General features: G+C 37.3%; 1 protein-coding gene across 5 annotated transcripts in view; it reads left to right on the top strand.

The window, feature by feature from the left end:
* KDM6A (lysine (K)-specific demethylase 6A) overlaps positions 1 to 15964 on the top strand; it is a 77806-nt gene that overhangs the window by 52791 nt on the left and 9051 nt on the right. For all 5 annotated transcript variants that reach the window (XM_010142872.1, XM_010142873.1, XM_010142870.1 and 2 more), the window contains 9 exons: positions 4647 to 4776; positions 6228 to 6333; positions 7070 to 7275; positions 9510 to 9574; positions 9676 to 9750; positions 11599 to 11747; positions 12778 to 12892; positions 13922 to 14109; positions 15346 to 15487. In XM_010142872.1, the coding sequence (XP_010141174.1) occupies positions 4647 to 4776; positions 6228 to 6333; positions 7070 to 7275; positions 9510 to 9574; positions 9676 to 9750; positions 11599 to 11747; positions 12778 to 12892; positions 13922 to 14109; positions 15346 to 15487 (1176 nt within the window). The remainder of the gene's footprint in view (positions 1 to 4646; positions 4777 to 6227; positions 6334 to 7069; positions 7276 to 9509; positions 9575 to 9675; positions 9751 to 11598; positions 11748 to 12777; positions 12893 to 13921; positions 14110 to 15345; positions 15488 to 15964) is intronic.

The following is a 15964-nucleotide window of genomic DNA, read 5'->3' as shown; positions in this document are numbered from 1 at the left end:
AAGCAATGCCGAGACTGAGGTGAACAAACAGCTCGTTGCTCAGTGGGCTCTTACGTTGAAGCCTGGGTCAGAACCAGCCTTGGGCTGAGCTTTCTAAAGGTGCTGCTCCCTGTCAGTTCAGCCTGCTTTGTGAAGTCAGTTAAGGAATCACTGGTTTGGGGACTCTGCAGACAAAGAACCTAAATCTGTTTGAGGGTAAGTACTTTATGGAGAGAGGAGCTGGAATAAGTTTGTGTTTTGTTCTTACAAGGAAAACCAACACAAGTGATTCATGTTTTATTGGGAGATTTTGGGTCAAAGGCAAAATTTTGGTACCACTTGTTATAATGCTTTTCTTACATAAATTATTAATGAGATTCTGTTTGTCTTATAGCCTAAGAACAAGGTGATTAGCAAATGAAATGGGAAGATGTAAAAGTCGTTAAGAAAAGAAAAAAGGAACATTACTTCTTACATAACGTATAATTAACCTATGACATTCATTGCCAGCCTATACTATTGAGGTCAAAACCAGAACAGAATTAAAAACTTATTAGAAATACATTTGCATAATGAGAAAATCCACGATTCTAATGTAGGATTTTCTGTAGGTTTAAAAAAGCAAAGGTCTCCGGGAGTACTGCCAGCTAGTACCTGGTTGTGAAAGACTGGGGTAGAGAATTGCATGGTAAAGAGGTTGTATAATTACCTGGCATTACTTGCGTTTGGGGATGACTCGACTTTTTATATTCCCCTTCGAGAGCTCATCTCTCTCTCTACTGGCTGTGGAAGCAGGTTGGGGAGGTGAGCCTCAGAGAGCTGAAGTTAGGTATTGTGAGAAACCACCTCCTTCCCAGGGTGATGGGTGTTGACAGACATTTTTCTGTGGTTTTGTAATAACTTGCAGTATGAAAGCAATTAATTGTATCCACTAATTGTTAAGAAAGGCTGGGGTTTCTGGTTTGGATCAGGACTGGATCAGGAAAGTACTGTGCATCCCAGTGCTTCAACTGGTTCCTTCTGCAGGTACATTTTTTAAATGTTTTGTTCTTTCTTTGTAGATTAATTAATTCTGATAGATTTGAGAAAGTATGCCATAAATTCACAGTTTGGTATATTTATGCTAAATACGGTTTTTAATTGAGGAAGGGAGCGTAATAATTTTGTTCTTCAGAGTAACTATAATCTCTTGAGTAGTGAAACCCTGTTAATTCTCTTACAGCTAATCCCTAAATAAAAATTCACTTTGACTTCACAACAAAAATAACCGCTTAGTGCAAATGATTGTAACTTACTCTGTTTTGGCCTGCAAAGTGTACCTAAAATCCAAATGTGTGGATAATTGGAAATTGTTTAGGAACTTTTCATGATCAACAAGAAGTCAAAATCTCCCAGCTAAAAACAAAAAGGGAAAATATTTTTCAAAAGCTGAGAGTTCTAGAAAACTGAAATGGAGTTTGGAAGAGGAACACTATAACCAAGAATGAAAAAAGAAACGCAAAAGGCAGTAATGCTTAGACTGCACAGAGCTATTAGAATAGTTGATAGAGGCAAGAGAGTTCAGTAAATATTTTTGTTCTGTGCTTGGGAAAAAGACAGATATGATGTTCACATCACAGGATGTACACGAACACAACTCCCTGTTTTCACAGCAGTCAAGGAGACGGTTACACAGTAGTTATACTTAAATTTTGCATTTTTAAGTCAGAGGCCCAGGTAACGTATATCCATGAGCTCTGAAAGAGCAGGCCAGAGAATTGTTGTTTATTGTTCGTACAGATTTTTTCTACAGTTCTTGGAAAACAGAAGAAGTTCCAGAGGACTTGAAGAGCTCTGTGGAACTACTTTCTGGGAAACAGACTTAATCCTCTCAGTCTGACATAGGCTTGAATGAAATAATAAAATTACTGAGGAGATTAATAATGATAAAGATACCTGGTTTTTAGAAAATAAGTTTTCTCATGTTAGCTTTAATATTCTTGATGCGTTAAGAGTTCTTATAAAAAAAATAGAGTTAAAAGTAATACAGCTGTGTAACACACAGTTGGCTTTAAACTTGAATGATACCTTTTTTAAGTCAGCGAGGATGACACAGAGTCAGTACAGCACCGGTGAAGTGTATAGCAACTGTTGCCTGATAAAGTTTCATGTAATGGTAAATGCTTCAGTGATACTGCCTTGGGGTCAGCTTTTGGTCTTGTTTTATTTAGTTTTTGATAGTGATAGAAGGATATGACAGGGGAGTTTCTAAGGCTAGAGCAGCTGGAATCCATCTTCCCAGATGTCCCAGCTGTGTAAGAAGCTACTTGTTTGTCCATGAAGTGGAGACAGTAAACTTGAGGGAAGAAGTGTGGTAGATGGACGAAGCCATCACCTCAGGCTTAGCCATCAGTCTCCATTTGTTCAAGAAATGCCTAGATAACATTAAATTATTTGTGTTAATATTTGCTAAAAGCACAGACCGAGTGACTGTTGTGAAGCAAATTGGGTCACGCCTCTCTTTCTGGTTAACTGTGAGTTTTGTTACAGCCAAAACAGAGAGGTACAGAGAGAAGGTTGTTCCCTAAGACTGAAGGCTTGAAGCTCTTTTTAGAAGGTGTGGGAATGTACCCTAGAAAGCAGTAAAACGGGGGAGGGGGGGTGTTTTAATGAGTCTGGTGATTGATTATTCAAGACATCCCTGAATTACTTGAAATCCAGGCACCAATTTCAGCCGTAGTGGTGGTTGTCACTCATAGCAGCATAAAGCAGTTGCACGAGTTGTTGTTGCTTTTAGCCATCGAGCAAATTGCAGTGGACTGAGAGCTGCATGTAGCTTTGGCTCAAGGCGATGCTGCACATCAGCGTGCATCCCTGTCCTTACCTTTCTGAGGCTGACAGCTGCTCCTGCCTTCTCTTCCCCCTCTGCAGGAAGGAAGGGTGTTCTCCTGCCTGCCAATTCCCTCTGGGAAGTCAATTTAAATGAATGACGCCTGTCCTTCTCTTCATTTCTCCATCACTGTGGTGTAGGTGACTGTTTGGGCATCCAGTTTCTTTTCGGGGCCTGAAGCAGGCTTGGTTTTTCTCAAGCATTGCATCTGTTGCCTTTCAGCGAGTGTGAAATCCTATCACAAAAAATGCACTCTTGAAACAGAGATGGGAGATTTTCCTCACGGTTGCTGTGGTCAGAAAGTGTCTTTGACTTTTCTTGCGCCATATTAGCTTTGTATTTCCAGAGGTGGAAAGGCTGAGCTAGATGCTCACACCACTTCATTTCAGGTGCCAGTAGCAAATCTTTTTAGTACTTCAGTGGTCTTCTTTGTAATTGTGTTGCTCTGTTGTGAGAAAAATGTATGAGTTAGAAAGCTGGCCTAAGTTCCCAACTTTGTTGTCTGACTTGTTTGTCTTGAAGAGCACCAGTTTGTCAGGATGCCCATCTTTGCTGTAGCCCGGGGTACATGAAAAGTTTGCTCATTTTCTTTAAAGTGTTTGTCATAACCGTCAGTCTGATCTAATCTTAATCACCAAGTCAATCATATTCGTGGTTTGCGGTAGCTTGATTTGAAGCCGTGCTCTCACACGTCAGTGTTCAGTCCTGTGATGTTTCTCAGTGCCAGTATCACAGTTTCTGCATTTTAGAGACAAGCTTTATTGCTGGGAGTCTGATCTAGTATCAGTCAGCTGTGTTTTCTGTTGAAGACTGTTGTTACCAGAACAACTGTTCCGTAACTGGTGAGTTTTATGAATACACGTGATTAAATTATACATTAGAAACATTGCATTTAATGAGGTGTTGATAGATGGAAACTACTGGTGAATCTAATGAGGCTGGAATATTTGAATAGTGTTTAGTGGTAGAATTTTGAAATAGTTGAGTCATCTTTTTAAACAAAAAAAAAACATTTAAGGGATGGTTTTGTTAATACTTTTCTGATGTTAGTGACTGGAAAGTGAATATAGACTAAGCTCTGAATGCAGATTTTTCATTATAGAGGAAGTTAACACAAATATGGTGGGTTATACACGCCTGGAAATCTCCAGGGAAAGTCTGCAAAATACACGTAGGTTGTTAATCAAGTACATAAATGGGTGTTGGTTAACACAGCAACTTGCTCAAAGTAGGTCCTTTCCTTTGTTGCTCAAACAAATGGATTATGCAGCAGTGGCTCCTTCTGGCTTCAAAATGTGCAGATCGGAAGGGGACAGGTGGTTCTTCAGTTTAGGGCTGTTAGTGTAGGTGTAGTTGGTTTCCGTGGGTCAGCAGTGTTTTGGCTGAAGTATTGTCATTTTCTGGCTTCATGCTCTGCCACAGCGTTACCAGACTGCGTTATCTCAACTGCCACGAATGATCGTCGGCCAGCCAGTGCCAGCCTAATAAGGGTCTTCTCTATTTCTAGTTGAAACCTGCTTTCCCTCTTAAATTTTGTCAAATGAGTCATATTTTATTTCAAATGGCTAGATTTGTAACTAATAGTGGTGATGTTGCAGATTTGGCAGGCAGAGTGGAAATTATTTTGAATTATACCAAATTATACACTGAGAATTCTTGATTAAAGTATATGAGCTTTATTTGCATCTTGAATTATGTTTTCTCCTTATACAGCATTATTTTGCAGAAAGATGATGCACAAGTTTGTACTTATTTTATTTGTCAAGTATTGACAGAGGCAGCTCTTCTTTCCTTTTAGGAATCTGGGTAAAAATGGCTTATCTAACAGTAGTATTCTATTGGACAAATGCCCACCTCCACGACCACCGCCTCCACCATACCCTCCCTTGCCAAAGGACAAGCTGAATCCACCTACACCTAGTATTTATGTAAGTAATTCTAATGATAGAATTGCATTGGCTGTCTTTTAGAATATCTGGATATCTGAATGACATGATTTAATTATTTTAAAGATGCACTCTTTTAGCTGAATTCTAATTACAGTGGTCTCCCAACTATTGTATAAGCAAGAAAAATGCTAATCTTAAAGAAAATTCTGAGACATAGCTAGACTCTTAAAGTACTTATAAATTAAAAACTTCAGTAAACGAGGGAAAACAGCTTTGGATTTTTTTGTTTATTTTTAATACTCAAAATTTTGGCAGAATAAGCAAAACGGTTCATTGGGTACAATGCACAATATTTCAATCAGGTATATACATTTTTTGCAAGTGACAGTTTCAGTATAAATAAGCAAGTAATTAAACTCTCTTAACAGTCTGCTTCAAAATACAGTAAAGAAAAAAGTAATGGAAGTTGAGGTGCTGTTAAAATGTCATTAGGTAAAGCCTGGTTTTAGTTGCGTAGTATTTTCTTGTGCAATCCGTAAAACTCCTCTTCTGAAACAAAGTTTCATGGTAGCTTTATGAAGAGTTTTAGAAAGCTTTCATAGCAAGAGGAGAATAAATGACAGGATGTCCTTACAGCCAGCATGAAAACTTCAAGTTAGCTTTCAGTCAGCTCAACCTGGGGACCAGCCGCAGTCGGAGCTTTGGTCTGATAGTACGGAAACAGTCTGCCTGAGAGCTAGGTTAAGTTGAAGCAGTAGTGCTTCCAGCTGTCCTCCAGGTGTTGCATGTGAACTGATCTACCTTACTAAAAGCGTGTCGCAGCTCTGTGTCCATGCAAAGCTGGTAAGTCACCGTGCTGCAGCATGCTGTGTAGATGTGCCACTGTGCCTCCCAGTATTTGGGACCTCTCTATTGTGTTCTGTTGATGGTAAGAGATGTCTTCAGCATTTTAAAAAATGCATAACAATTTAAAAAAAAAAAGATGCCATAGCATAAGGTTGAGGTAATAGGTTCACAAAAGCATGAGAAAATCACGTCAGCCTTTCTGGTTAACATGAAATATACTGCGAGAGTAGTCGTCTTAACTATCCTATTTCTTGTGTGTGTTATCAGTGGAATTAGCTTTTTTGACTTTTGAAAAGAAAGTTAGATTATTGTATTGCTCTTCAGAGGTTTCTGTAGATTTAGGGGGTGTAGAAGGCTACTGTCAGATAAAGAAAGCAACTTCAGGAAACATGAGTTGCAGGAGCCGAAGCAACCTGGGAATAATTTGTGCCAAGGAATAAATGGCAGTAACGATTTCAGAAGCGAACCCGTCTTTTAGCATGGAAAAGGTTATATGATGTAGCTATTCATTCCCCACAGTGCAGGGGAACGGAGGAAATTTGTGCTGCCTTTCTGTTTTTTCTCGGTTTTTATAATTCTTTCTTATTTTACAAATAAGGAGTCTAAATCCATCTGCCATCTAATATTCCATTATAATTTTACAGTTGGAAAACAAACGAGATGCTTTCTTTCCACCTTTACATCAATTTTGTACAAATCCAAACAACCCTGTTACTGTAATACGTGGCCTTGCTGGAGCGCTTAAATTAGGTAAGTTTAATTTATATGCCTTTTTACTGAGGAAAAAATATATGTGTTTTTTAAAAAGATGTCTCCAGTTCTTAGAAGTTAATATTTTATTTTTTTAATGCTATATTTTTTGTGTATTCCAAATAATTAGCTTAATGCATTATTTCTCAGTTTGCTGCTGTTTCTAATCTTGATCATTCCAAAAAAAACCACCAAACCAAAACCCAACATATTTTACTGAGCAGAGGGGAGCTGAGCTGAAGATGTTGGAAGCTTACAGATAGACTTTTCTTCTGTGAAAACTAGGGCTACAGATCTTTGTGCTTAGATTTAATGATCTGTAATCTGACTGTGTAAAATGTTTTGAACTCTGTAGACAGAAAAACTATCGCTATTGGTAGGAAATGTGTTATGTGATGGAAGGGCGTTCATAAAACTCTGGTCTGAAAAATACTCTATTGGTAATAGGTTTAAACGTTGTTTGCAGATTTGTTTACACAAGGCATGTAAAATGTCTCTGGGAATATAGTCCATACAGTAGCTGCTAATTTTTTACTGAGCTTCTAATGTTACGTGCAGAAAAGCTTTGTGAGTGTTAATCGTGAATGTTAATTATTAACCTATGGGTGGACTGTGTTATGAAGGCTGAGGAGGGGAAAAAGGCTTTAGTTTGATCCTTCAGATAACTTTATTAATTTCCTTGAAACTTTTTATTATATTTGAACTGTCATTTATGGATTTTACTCCTATTTCTTAGATCTAGGACTCTTCTCTACTAAGACATTGGTAGAAGCAAATAATGAACACATAGTAGAAGTACGGACACAACTACTGCAGCCAGCAGATGAAAACTGGGACCCCACTGGAACAAAGAAGATCTGGCGTTGTGAAAGCAGTAGATCTCATACAACAATTGCTAAATATGCACAGTACCAGGCCTCCTCATTTCAGGAGTCTTTAAGGGTAGGTCCATTGTTATTATTTAAGTGATAATATACAAACTCTATACTAACTCAGGAACCAGTTAATAATGGCCGTTGAAAACAAACAGAAGCTCTTAAGGCAAAGGAGGTGTTTCCGTTAGCATGAAGAGCACAGGTAAATTCACAAAATCTTTTGAATAGAGGGTTGAATAGTATATATAGGGCATTCCTCAGAAATTATTAATGTAAAATTCCTGCCTATGACATACTTTAAAAGCTTGTTAGCTTAAGCTTTCATGTAATAATGTCAAAATTCATGTGAAAATATTTAGACCCTATGGTGCCTTTTTTTTTTAACTTGTATTGCTTCTAATTTCACATGCACTTTGAAATCAGATTTCTGTGTTCAGCATAGTATCCTGAATTAATCTGGATGTGGCTTACTAGAAGTTTGTACTCATACTTGTCTTTTTTTGGGTTCCAAACATGACAGTTTATGTTCAGTTTAGAGATTCTTTGACCTGTGTGACTGAGTGAAATCTTTGAGATGTTATTTTATTGGATTAATTTACTATTTTTGCTGATGTAGTGAGCGCATACTTGGAATTAGCTGTGGGCACTCCTCGGAGGCTTGTGTTATCTGGTGTTATAAAAAGATCAGGCTAAGGTGGAGCTAAGACAAAAAGATATTCTTGACCAGCTGTTAATTAGAATATAGGGAAGATCCCAACATGGGGAATTGACAATTGCAGTTTTCACTGCCATTGCACGAAACCAGCAACGGTTTCAGAAAGAAAGGAAAGGGAAATTCTAAATGTAAACTTTGTGCATTAGAGGAAAGGGTTAGAAATTAAGAAATTAATCGGTAGTTGAAGAAAAAAGGAGAGAAGGTAGTCACAAGGTTTTGAGCAAGACTGATACAGGAATAATAAACAGGAATACCACTGGGAAGTGGGGAGCACTGAAGTTATCAAGAGCTTGGGACATAAATGGGATTTTTCTTCCTCTGCAGTGGTAATAAATTTGAGTAGAATATCGACTGAAGTTTACTGGTGTTGTACCGGCATTGTATTCTTGTACATCATTGCAGAGGGGCAGCAGAACATTATTTCACTGGAACATTATATATATTCGTGTTTAATAACGTATGTAATGGTTAATGGATCACGTACCAGCTTGTCATCAGGAAAGCCTATGATGGATTTGCACCAAGAAATGAAGTGCAAGATACTCCAATTATTTTTTCTTCTCTGTTACAAATCTGTGGTAAAAATGCTACATAAAAATAATTTTCATAATGATGATTTTTGTTTTCCCCTTGGAAATCAGAAAGACAGCGTACATGTGTCCTTTGCCTAGCAGTGCTTTGACCTGTCCCTAGGTGACTTTTCACACTGTTGAAATGAAAGCTTTATTTCTTCTTTCTACAGACACAGTCCTTTTGGCTTGCCCTAAGTGATATTTTTTTTTTTAATTCCTCTGACAACTATTACGTTGCTTTTCTCAAATGTCTTGCAGTATTTGATAAATCCATCATCGCTAGCCTCTTTTTTGTTTCTCTTTGTCCTTCATTCAAAGGATGAATAAGACTTTCTCAGGTACATAGGGCACTTTGAGATTTAACAACAGTCTCATTCAAAGGCAGAGATCTTTGAATAGCCTCCAGGCAGTTCTTTCCTCCTTTTTTGTCTTATTCTTTTTCCTTCTATGTCCATATACTTGCCAAAAAAAGAAGTCTTTAGAATAGGGTTTTGAGCACACACTGCTAAAAAGATCAAATGACATCATTTAATATTGGTTAGATTTTTTCCACTAGTCATGGTCCTAACTACTGCAGTGCTAAAATAGCATTTGGCTATGAAAAATTAAAAGTATTTTATATAATGGATTTTATAAAATTAACGTTATAAATACTACCCATCATAGCCTCATATCAGGATAACTGCTTAACTTTGAAGGAAGGTAAATGTTCTAGTCTCAAAAAATTAACAGTAATCCTTAGGATTGGATTCCGGTTCACCTGCGTAATGAAGCAAACCAACATACTCTTTTAGAGCTGTAAGGCAGGCTAGCGGAAAAGTTTGCAGGTTAGACGTTTACGTAAAATTTTAGATACAGATGTTTTAAAATTGTACCAGCACCTTGAAACAAATATACTTACCTCTGTGAACGTGTTATCAATTTATACCTATATTTTTTCAATATATATTCTTACTTTTATGTGTATTCATATATATATTAAAAAATAAAGATTTCCACAATTGCCTTTTATAGGAGGAAAATGAGAAGAAGAGTCACCACAAGGACCACTCAGATAACGAATCCACATCTTCTGATAAGTAAGTGTGGTATAACTGTGCTATTTCTGTAGTTGGTTTTACGTGGTTTTTACATCGTTCCCATTTTCACATTCACCTATTGTATTTTTTTGTATTTGCAGCTCTGGGAGGAGGAGAAGAGGACCTTTTAAAACAATCAAGTTTGGGACCAACATCGACCTGTCAGATGACAAAAAGTAAGCTGATGACAGTTTCTCCTGCTCACTGTGTACTGACAGATACTGACACTCGTGGAAAACAATGCATACTTCTGAGACATCAGCCAGCCTGTTGACAAACCCAGTCCGGTTCACACCCCATTTCTACACCAAAGGTGTTACCTTTGGTGTTTAAACTGTTGTTATGAGTCTTTCACATGCTAAAATCTCTCTTCAAGCTTTTCTTTCCAGAATCTTTAGTTTTCCAGAAATTAACTTAAACATCCATCAGAAACTGTTCTTTGTAGTCCTTCTTCTAACGCATTCCCTTTGTTTTATTCTGAGGCTTTAAATTGCTTGCCTCCAGCTTCAGTTACCTCTGACAGTACTGTGTTTTCAGTCTTTGCCCAGAAATTGGAATATTAAAGGGTTTTTTCTTTTTTGTTTGTCGAGATATTTCATTAGCTACTTTTTGTTTCCTTTTTTTCCTACTGTCATAGTTTCCGTTTCCACTTTTCCTTAGCTCTTGCTTCTCTATCCAGGAACAGGGTTTAAATACGTAGTAAAGACCAGACAAGTGCTTACCTGTGGATAAGCCATGATACCTCTTCCAGAACCTCAGTGAAATAAGGCATAAATCGAGCATTATTTAGACTACTACTTCTGTGAGTTGATGAAGGGAGCTCAGAAGAACATCAGAAAGTATTAGAAATACTCTGAAAAGATGGCTTTATTTTCCAGTAATGATTTTTATTTGGTTCAATCTCTACTTAGTATATATCTCCATAAAAGAGCCAGCATGTCTAGGCTGTCAATCCTGCCAGCTGCAGTACAAAGATTCTGATATACTTCAGTCATTAGAGCAGAAGAAAAGGTTATGATGTTTGAATAAGGCCCACTTAAGATGCTGAGGTCTTTTGTGATATAGTCACTGAAAGATCAGTGTACGTATATATGCATGTGATTAGAGATTGTTATAAAATATTAAATGTTGATGCTATTTTTTTCTAAAGAAAATTCCATCTGTAGATACAAAATTGTGGCTAATGAACTTGCACTCCGAGCAAACCACTGGAAGAGAGACTTTAAATTAACCTAAGCATAACTAACCTGAGGGTCACAGGGAATTGGATTTTGATACATCAAATAGTCCTTGTAGGATCCCAGGTAGATGCCAGATCTTTGGATCAGTGGTGTTGGCTTTTGCTACAAAACTCTCTTTCCCCTCAACTAGCCTGTCAGATTTGTCATAGTATTTGGAAATATTTTAAAATTGAAAGAGTAGCAGAGATACCTGGGTGACATTACAGATCTCCACACTCAAGTCTTGGAATTTTTGTTTTTGAAGATCTGTGTTTTTCTTAATGCAAACATTCAGTTCCATAGCACATGCCTGTCGTTAACTCCATTCTTGGTCACGGCAATTGTGTGCACAGGCTGGGGGGTATTTGGACAGTCATCCTGATGTACGTTGTAGCATCATATCATTTGGCTTAAAGGCATGGTTAACAGTTTCTGACTGGCTGGCTTCGAGTGTGGGGAGAGCACAGTTCTGTTTTCACTTGGAAAAGATGTACATGAGCTGTAAATTGCAAGTAGAGTTTTCTGGCAGAATGTCAGCAGACTGGCTAACTGCGAGAGTGTGTCCAGTCACCCTGGCTTTTTAGCTCACCCTTGAATTAAATTATCACTTAAATTTCTGTAACTGCCAAGTGAGAGTATTGCTTTGTCTCAACCTCTCTTCTAAGTGATGCTAAGTAATACAGCAGTAGGTTATCTGCTCCTCCATGTCCTATGCTGGCATTTCTTTTTAAAATATTTATATTTCCCAAACTCTTCTAAGAGTTTTATGGATTCACGGTTTGTCAATTTGCTATTTTGCTGCAGGTGGAAGTTGCAACTCCATGAACTGACAAAACTTCCTGCTTTTGTACGTGTGGTATTAGCAGGAAATCTTCTAAGCTATGTTGGTCATACCATCCTCGGCATGAACACAGTGCAGTTGTACATGAAGGTTCCGGGAAGCAGAACACCAGGTGAGTATAATCTCTTTGCATGAAAAAAATAAGGTTTTACTACTGTGGCATTGATTTAACTGCACTGCAGATTTTTCTGTATCTTAAGGCATGCCTAAACATGATAAAATGGTACATATTCAGGGTTTAGGTTTTTTTTAATTTCTTGATTAACTGAAGTCTGCGTGTACAAAGTACTACATTATAGTGGAAATATTTGGATTTCTGCAGTGCTAGGAAATTGCCATACTAACCTCTTGCATGCAATAGTAGATTCATAGTAAGGGGAAAAGGAGAATGGGTTTATATACTCGGACAGTATTTGTATTTTAAATGCCTTGAAAGTTTCTTTAGGCTTCCTAAGTAGGTCTTTTGCAATCGTAGAAGGCAGTATACTCTACTTTTTAGATTATTCATTGTCTGAGGATAGGACTCAACCTCCATAATGAATAATGCTGTGGTAGGGCACTGAATTGAGACTTGATGGATCTGGACTAAATTTCAGGGTCTTTTTTTTTTTTTTTTACTGAAGTTCAACTTCAGAAAATTCCATTAGGGATTATGGCTCAGTTTTCCAGCTGTCAAAAGAAGATAAAATACTGGCATTTCTACATTGATTCTGAAGGCTCTTTGGGACAGATTTTCTTACTACTTGTCTATTCAGTGCCTGAAGTCATGAAGTTTTGCTCCTGACTGGGACTGTCAAGAGCTATCATAATACACAAAATCTAAGCTTTAGCATCTTGAAGCATTTATTTCTACAAAAAAGGAACTGCTGAAGCATTTGTCAGATTTGCAAGATTCATAGTTCCAGCTTTTCATTTTTCACAAACGAACAAAAGCAGAATTTTCTTGTCACTGGTAGCTTAATTGCGTTTCTTAACGCTGTGAAGCACCTAAATAGTGTGTGTAAGTGTCATATAAAAAATATGTACAAATACTTTAACTATGATGTGGGGGTTTTTAGTAATCGTAACTTCACATTTTCATGATGTTATTTTGATAGATCAGCCTTACATAAAGTGCATTTATTTTTCTCTATAAATTTCAGGTCATCAAGAAAATAACAACTTTTGTTCAGTAAATATAAATATTGGCCCGGGTGACTGTGAATGGTTTGTTGTTCCTGAAAGCTATTGGGGTGTCATGAATGACTTCTGTGAAAAGTAAGCTGGGCGTGCTGGTTTTCTGTTTTTATCAAGTTCTCTTTGCCTTTTTCAGACTTAAGGGGGAAAATTACTGACTTTCCTTCTAGAACTTTTCCAGAGCTCTGCAAATTCATCTCAGTGACTATTTTCTTGCCTATCTGCTGACAGCTCTTCTTATTTCATCCACCTTTACCAAGATTAGACATCTCAAAAATGTAATTGCACTGATGCAGTTGCAGTGTCTCTGATGATGACATGCCTTTTACCACCATGACACTGTCCTCCTGAGGGTGACAGAGAAACTATAAGATACCGGTGACCTCATAAAATGTCTAGAGTGCCTGATAACAGGCACTTTGAAAACTGTGAATTGTGAATGATCTCTCATGGCGCGGTATAAAAACAGTATAAAGTTGGGATAAGGATGGGAGAGAAGTATGCATTTTCCATAACCACAGTGGAAGAGAAATTCATATGGAAGTGCTTTTTGATGCTTCTTGGAGGCTCAGCATTTCTTGGCTGAGCGTAGCACAGACCTGTGGATCACAGTTGAGATGGCACCAACAGGTCACTGCTTGTGTGTTCAAGCTTCCTGTGCATACGCTGACAGTACGAGTACATGGCTGGCATTGTTCAAAACAGAATGCTTTCCTGAGAGCTGGTTTAGCTGTATTTATCATCAGTCACTGGTTAAAAAAGCAGCAATTGGTACCAGTGTCATGCTAGGTCTGACTAAGGATTTCTGTGCTGCAGCGTTAGTCAAATAATGGAAAACTTAAAGGAAAACAGAACATGACTGGAAGCCATAAACTGACTTCACATGGGCAGCTAGATGGTTAAGTGTGTTAAAGTATTGCAGGATGTGAAATGTGGAATTAGGATCAGGAATTTTATAGATGAAACTTCCCTTTTGACCAGTCCTCCCAGGTCTCTGATTAGATGCAGAAAACATTTATTTTATTTTATGGTGATTAAGTTTATTAAGGTATCATCCACTAATACGTCTGCTGATAAATGCTGAAGGCTTTATTTTTCCTATTGTTTTAGGAATAATATGAATTTCCTGATGGGATCTTGGTGGCCAAACTTGGAAGATTTGTATGAAGCCAATGTCCCAGTTTATAGGTTTATTCAAAGACCAGGGGATTTGGTGTGGATAAATGCTGGCACCGTTCATTGGGTTCAAGCTATCGGCTGGTGCAACAACATTGCGTGGAATGTTGGCCCTCTGACAGGTATGGCTGAATAGTGCCTGTGCTGAAGTATGTAATTAGGTAATACTATGCTACATATGCCACAAAACCTCCCGTTTCTTACTAACTGACCATGCTTTACTAGATTAAAAAAAAAAGAACATATGGTGTTTTAAAGCTTCAACACGCCATGTTTTAAATAATTCCATCGGTAACAGGAAGAGAAAGCACCAAGAATGCAGTCTTCCCACTTGTTCATTTAATGGGCTTCTAGAAATTAGCTGTATAGCAAACATAAGCAGAATAAAATGTTTATATTAATTCATATACTGCCTTGTAGGCCATTCCTTAACTTTTTCTCCCAGCATTTGTTCTACCCAGCACAGTGCACTATAGCTGGCATACAGGTTTAAGGACTTGTTCAATCTAACTTTTTTGAGCCAATGGTTACCAATTGCTATTCAGTGAAAGCATCAGGAAATGCAAACAATTTCAAAATTCTGTTCAGAAAGGAGTATTAGGTTTTTCAGACCTACTACTCTAGAAGTCTTTAGTTTTGCACCATGCTTTTGGAAGGATTTTAGATGTGAGAATGGAAGAAAATTTTACAGCAAAAATGAGATTCTGTCAAGCATTGGAAAAGTATGTGCTTCCAAAAACCTCATGTTTTCTTAAATAGTTTGTCTTTATTTCATTATGGTGCAATAAATAGTATCTCTTCAGGCTTGTTTGATTGACTGACACAGAGCTCACATGTTTGGTCGCAGTAGATTTTGTAAAACATTTTTTAAAAAAGGGTGGAGTGAGTAGGCTGCTTAATGAAAAAGTCTGACTCATTGCCACAGATCTGTCAAGGTGCAGTCTTCCTTTTCAAGACAAATTATGTAACATAGCATTGTAAAATTATGATAAAGAGTGACTCGAGTGAGATGCAGACATTTCAAATATAGATTTTAATCTGAAATACTTGAAAATGCATTAAGTAACCCTTTTTGAAATATTGCTCTCTGTTCACCATAAAAATTGAACACTTGCCAGTTCCTTGTTTTCAGAGACAGTTGTTGCTGCTGCAGTACTGTGAGGTTTTTTAGCCTCATAAATACACTTTTTAGAAGCTTTATAGACTTGAGGACTAGTTGCAGTGAATGGGTCATTGCAAATGGAGTTTAATCTAGCTCTAAATGGTATAAATTGGTGTTACAATGGAATTCTTTTGGCTTCCATTGATACTTATTTCTTAACTTGACTAATTGCTTCTGAAACTTTGTTTTGGTCTAGCCTGTCAATATAAATTGGCCGTGGAACGGTACGAGTGGAATAAACTGCAGAGCGTAAAGTCCATAGTACCCATGGTTCATCTTTCATGGAATATGGCTCGAAATATCAAGGTCTCAGATCCAAAGCTTTTTGAAATGATAAAGTAAGTTGTATTTATTTGAACATTTACTGTACCATTTTCCTCTTCAGGCATAAAACAATAGTTGATTTGTAAGTGATCCTTTGTAAGACTTTACCATTCTTGAAAATCAAGCCAAACTATTTTATATTCTGTTTTTCAAGGAATCCATTTCTTGATATCATTAATTTTATTACATTTTATTTGATATTATTGTGGTATAGCTTTAGAGTGCATTTTTGTTAAATGTGCTTATAGGTTTAATACAACAGTTTACAGAAACAGCTGACTTAGATGACAAAATCTGTTCAGAATATGTACCATAAGAAATAACAAAATTAGGTCATCAACCCAAATATTAGAATTAGCAGGCTTAGTCATTTTTACATTAAAGTTAAACTTAATTTTGCGTTTCTAGAACCTCTAGTTAGTCCTCACACACTGTCATTTGAAGATCCAGTGTAACTGTTTTAAATAAGGCAAAAAGGAATTTGAAAGCCT

Source organism: Buceros rhinoceros, unplaced genomic scaffold (assembly GCF_000710305.1).
Source record: "Buceros rhinoceros silvestris isolate BGI_N320 unplaced genomic scaffold, ASM71030v1 scaffold14559, whole genome shotgun sequence".
Lineage (NCBI taxonomy): Eukaryota > Metazoa > Chordata > Aves > Bucerotiformes > Bucerotidae > Buceros > Buceros rhinoceros.
Note: the sequence above shows the minus strand (reverse complement) of the source record. Positions and strands in the feature narration are given on the sequence as shown.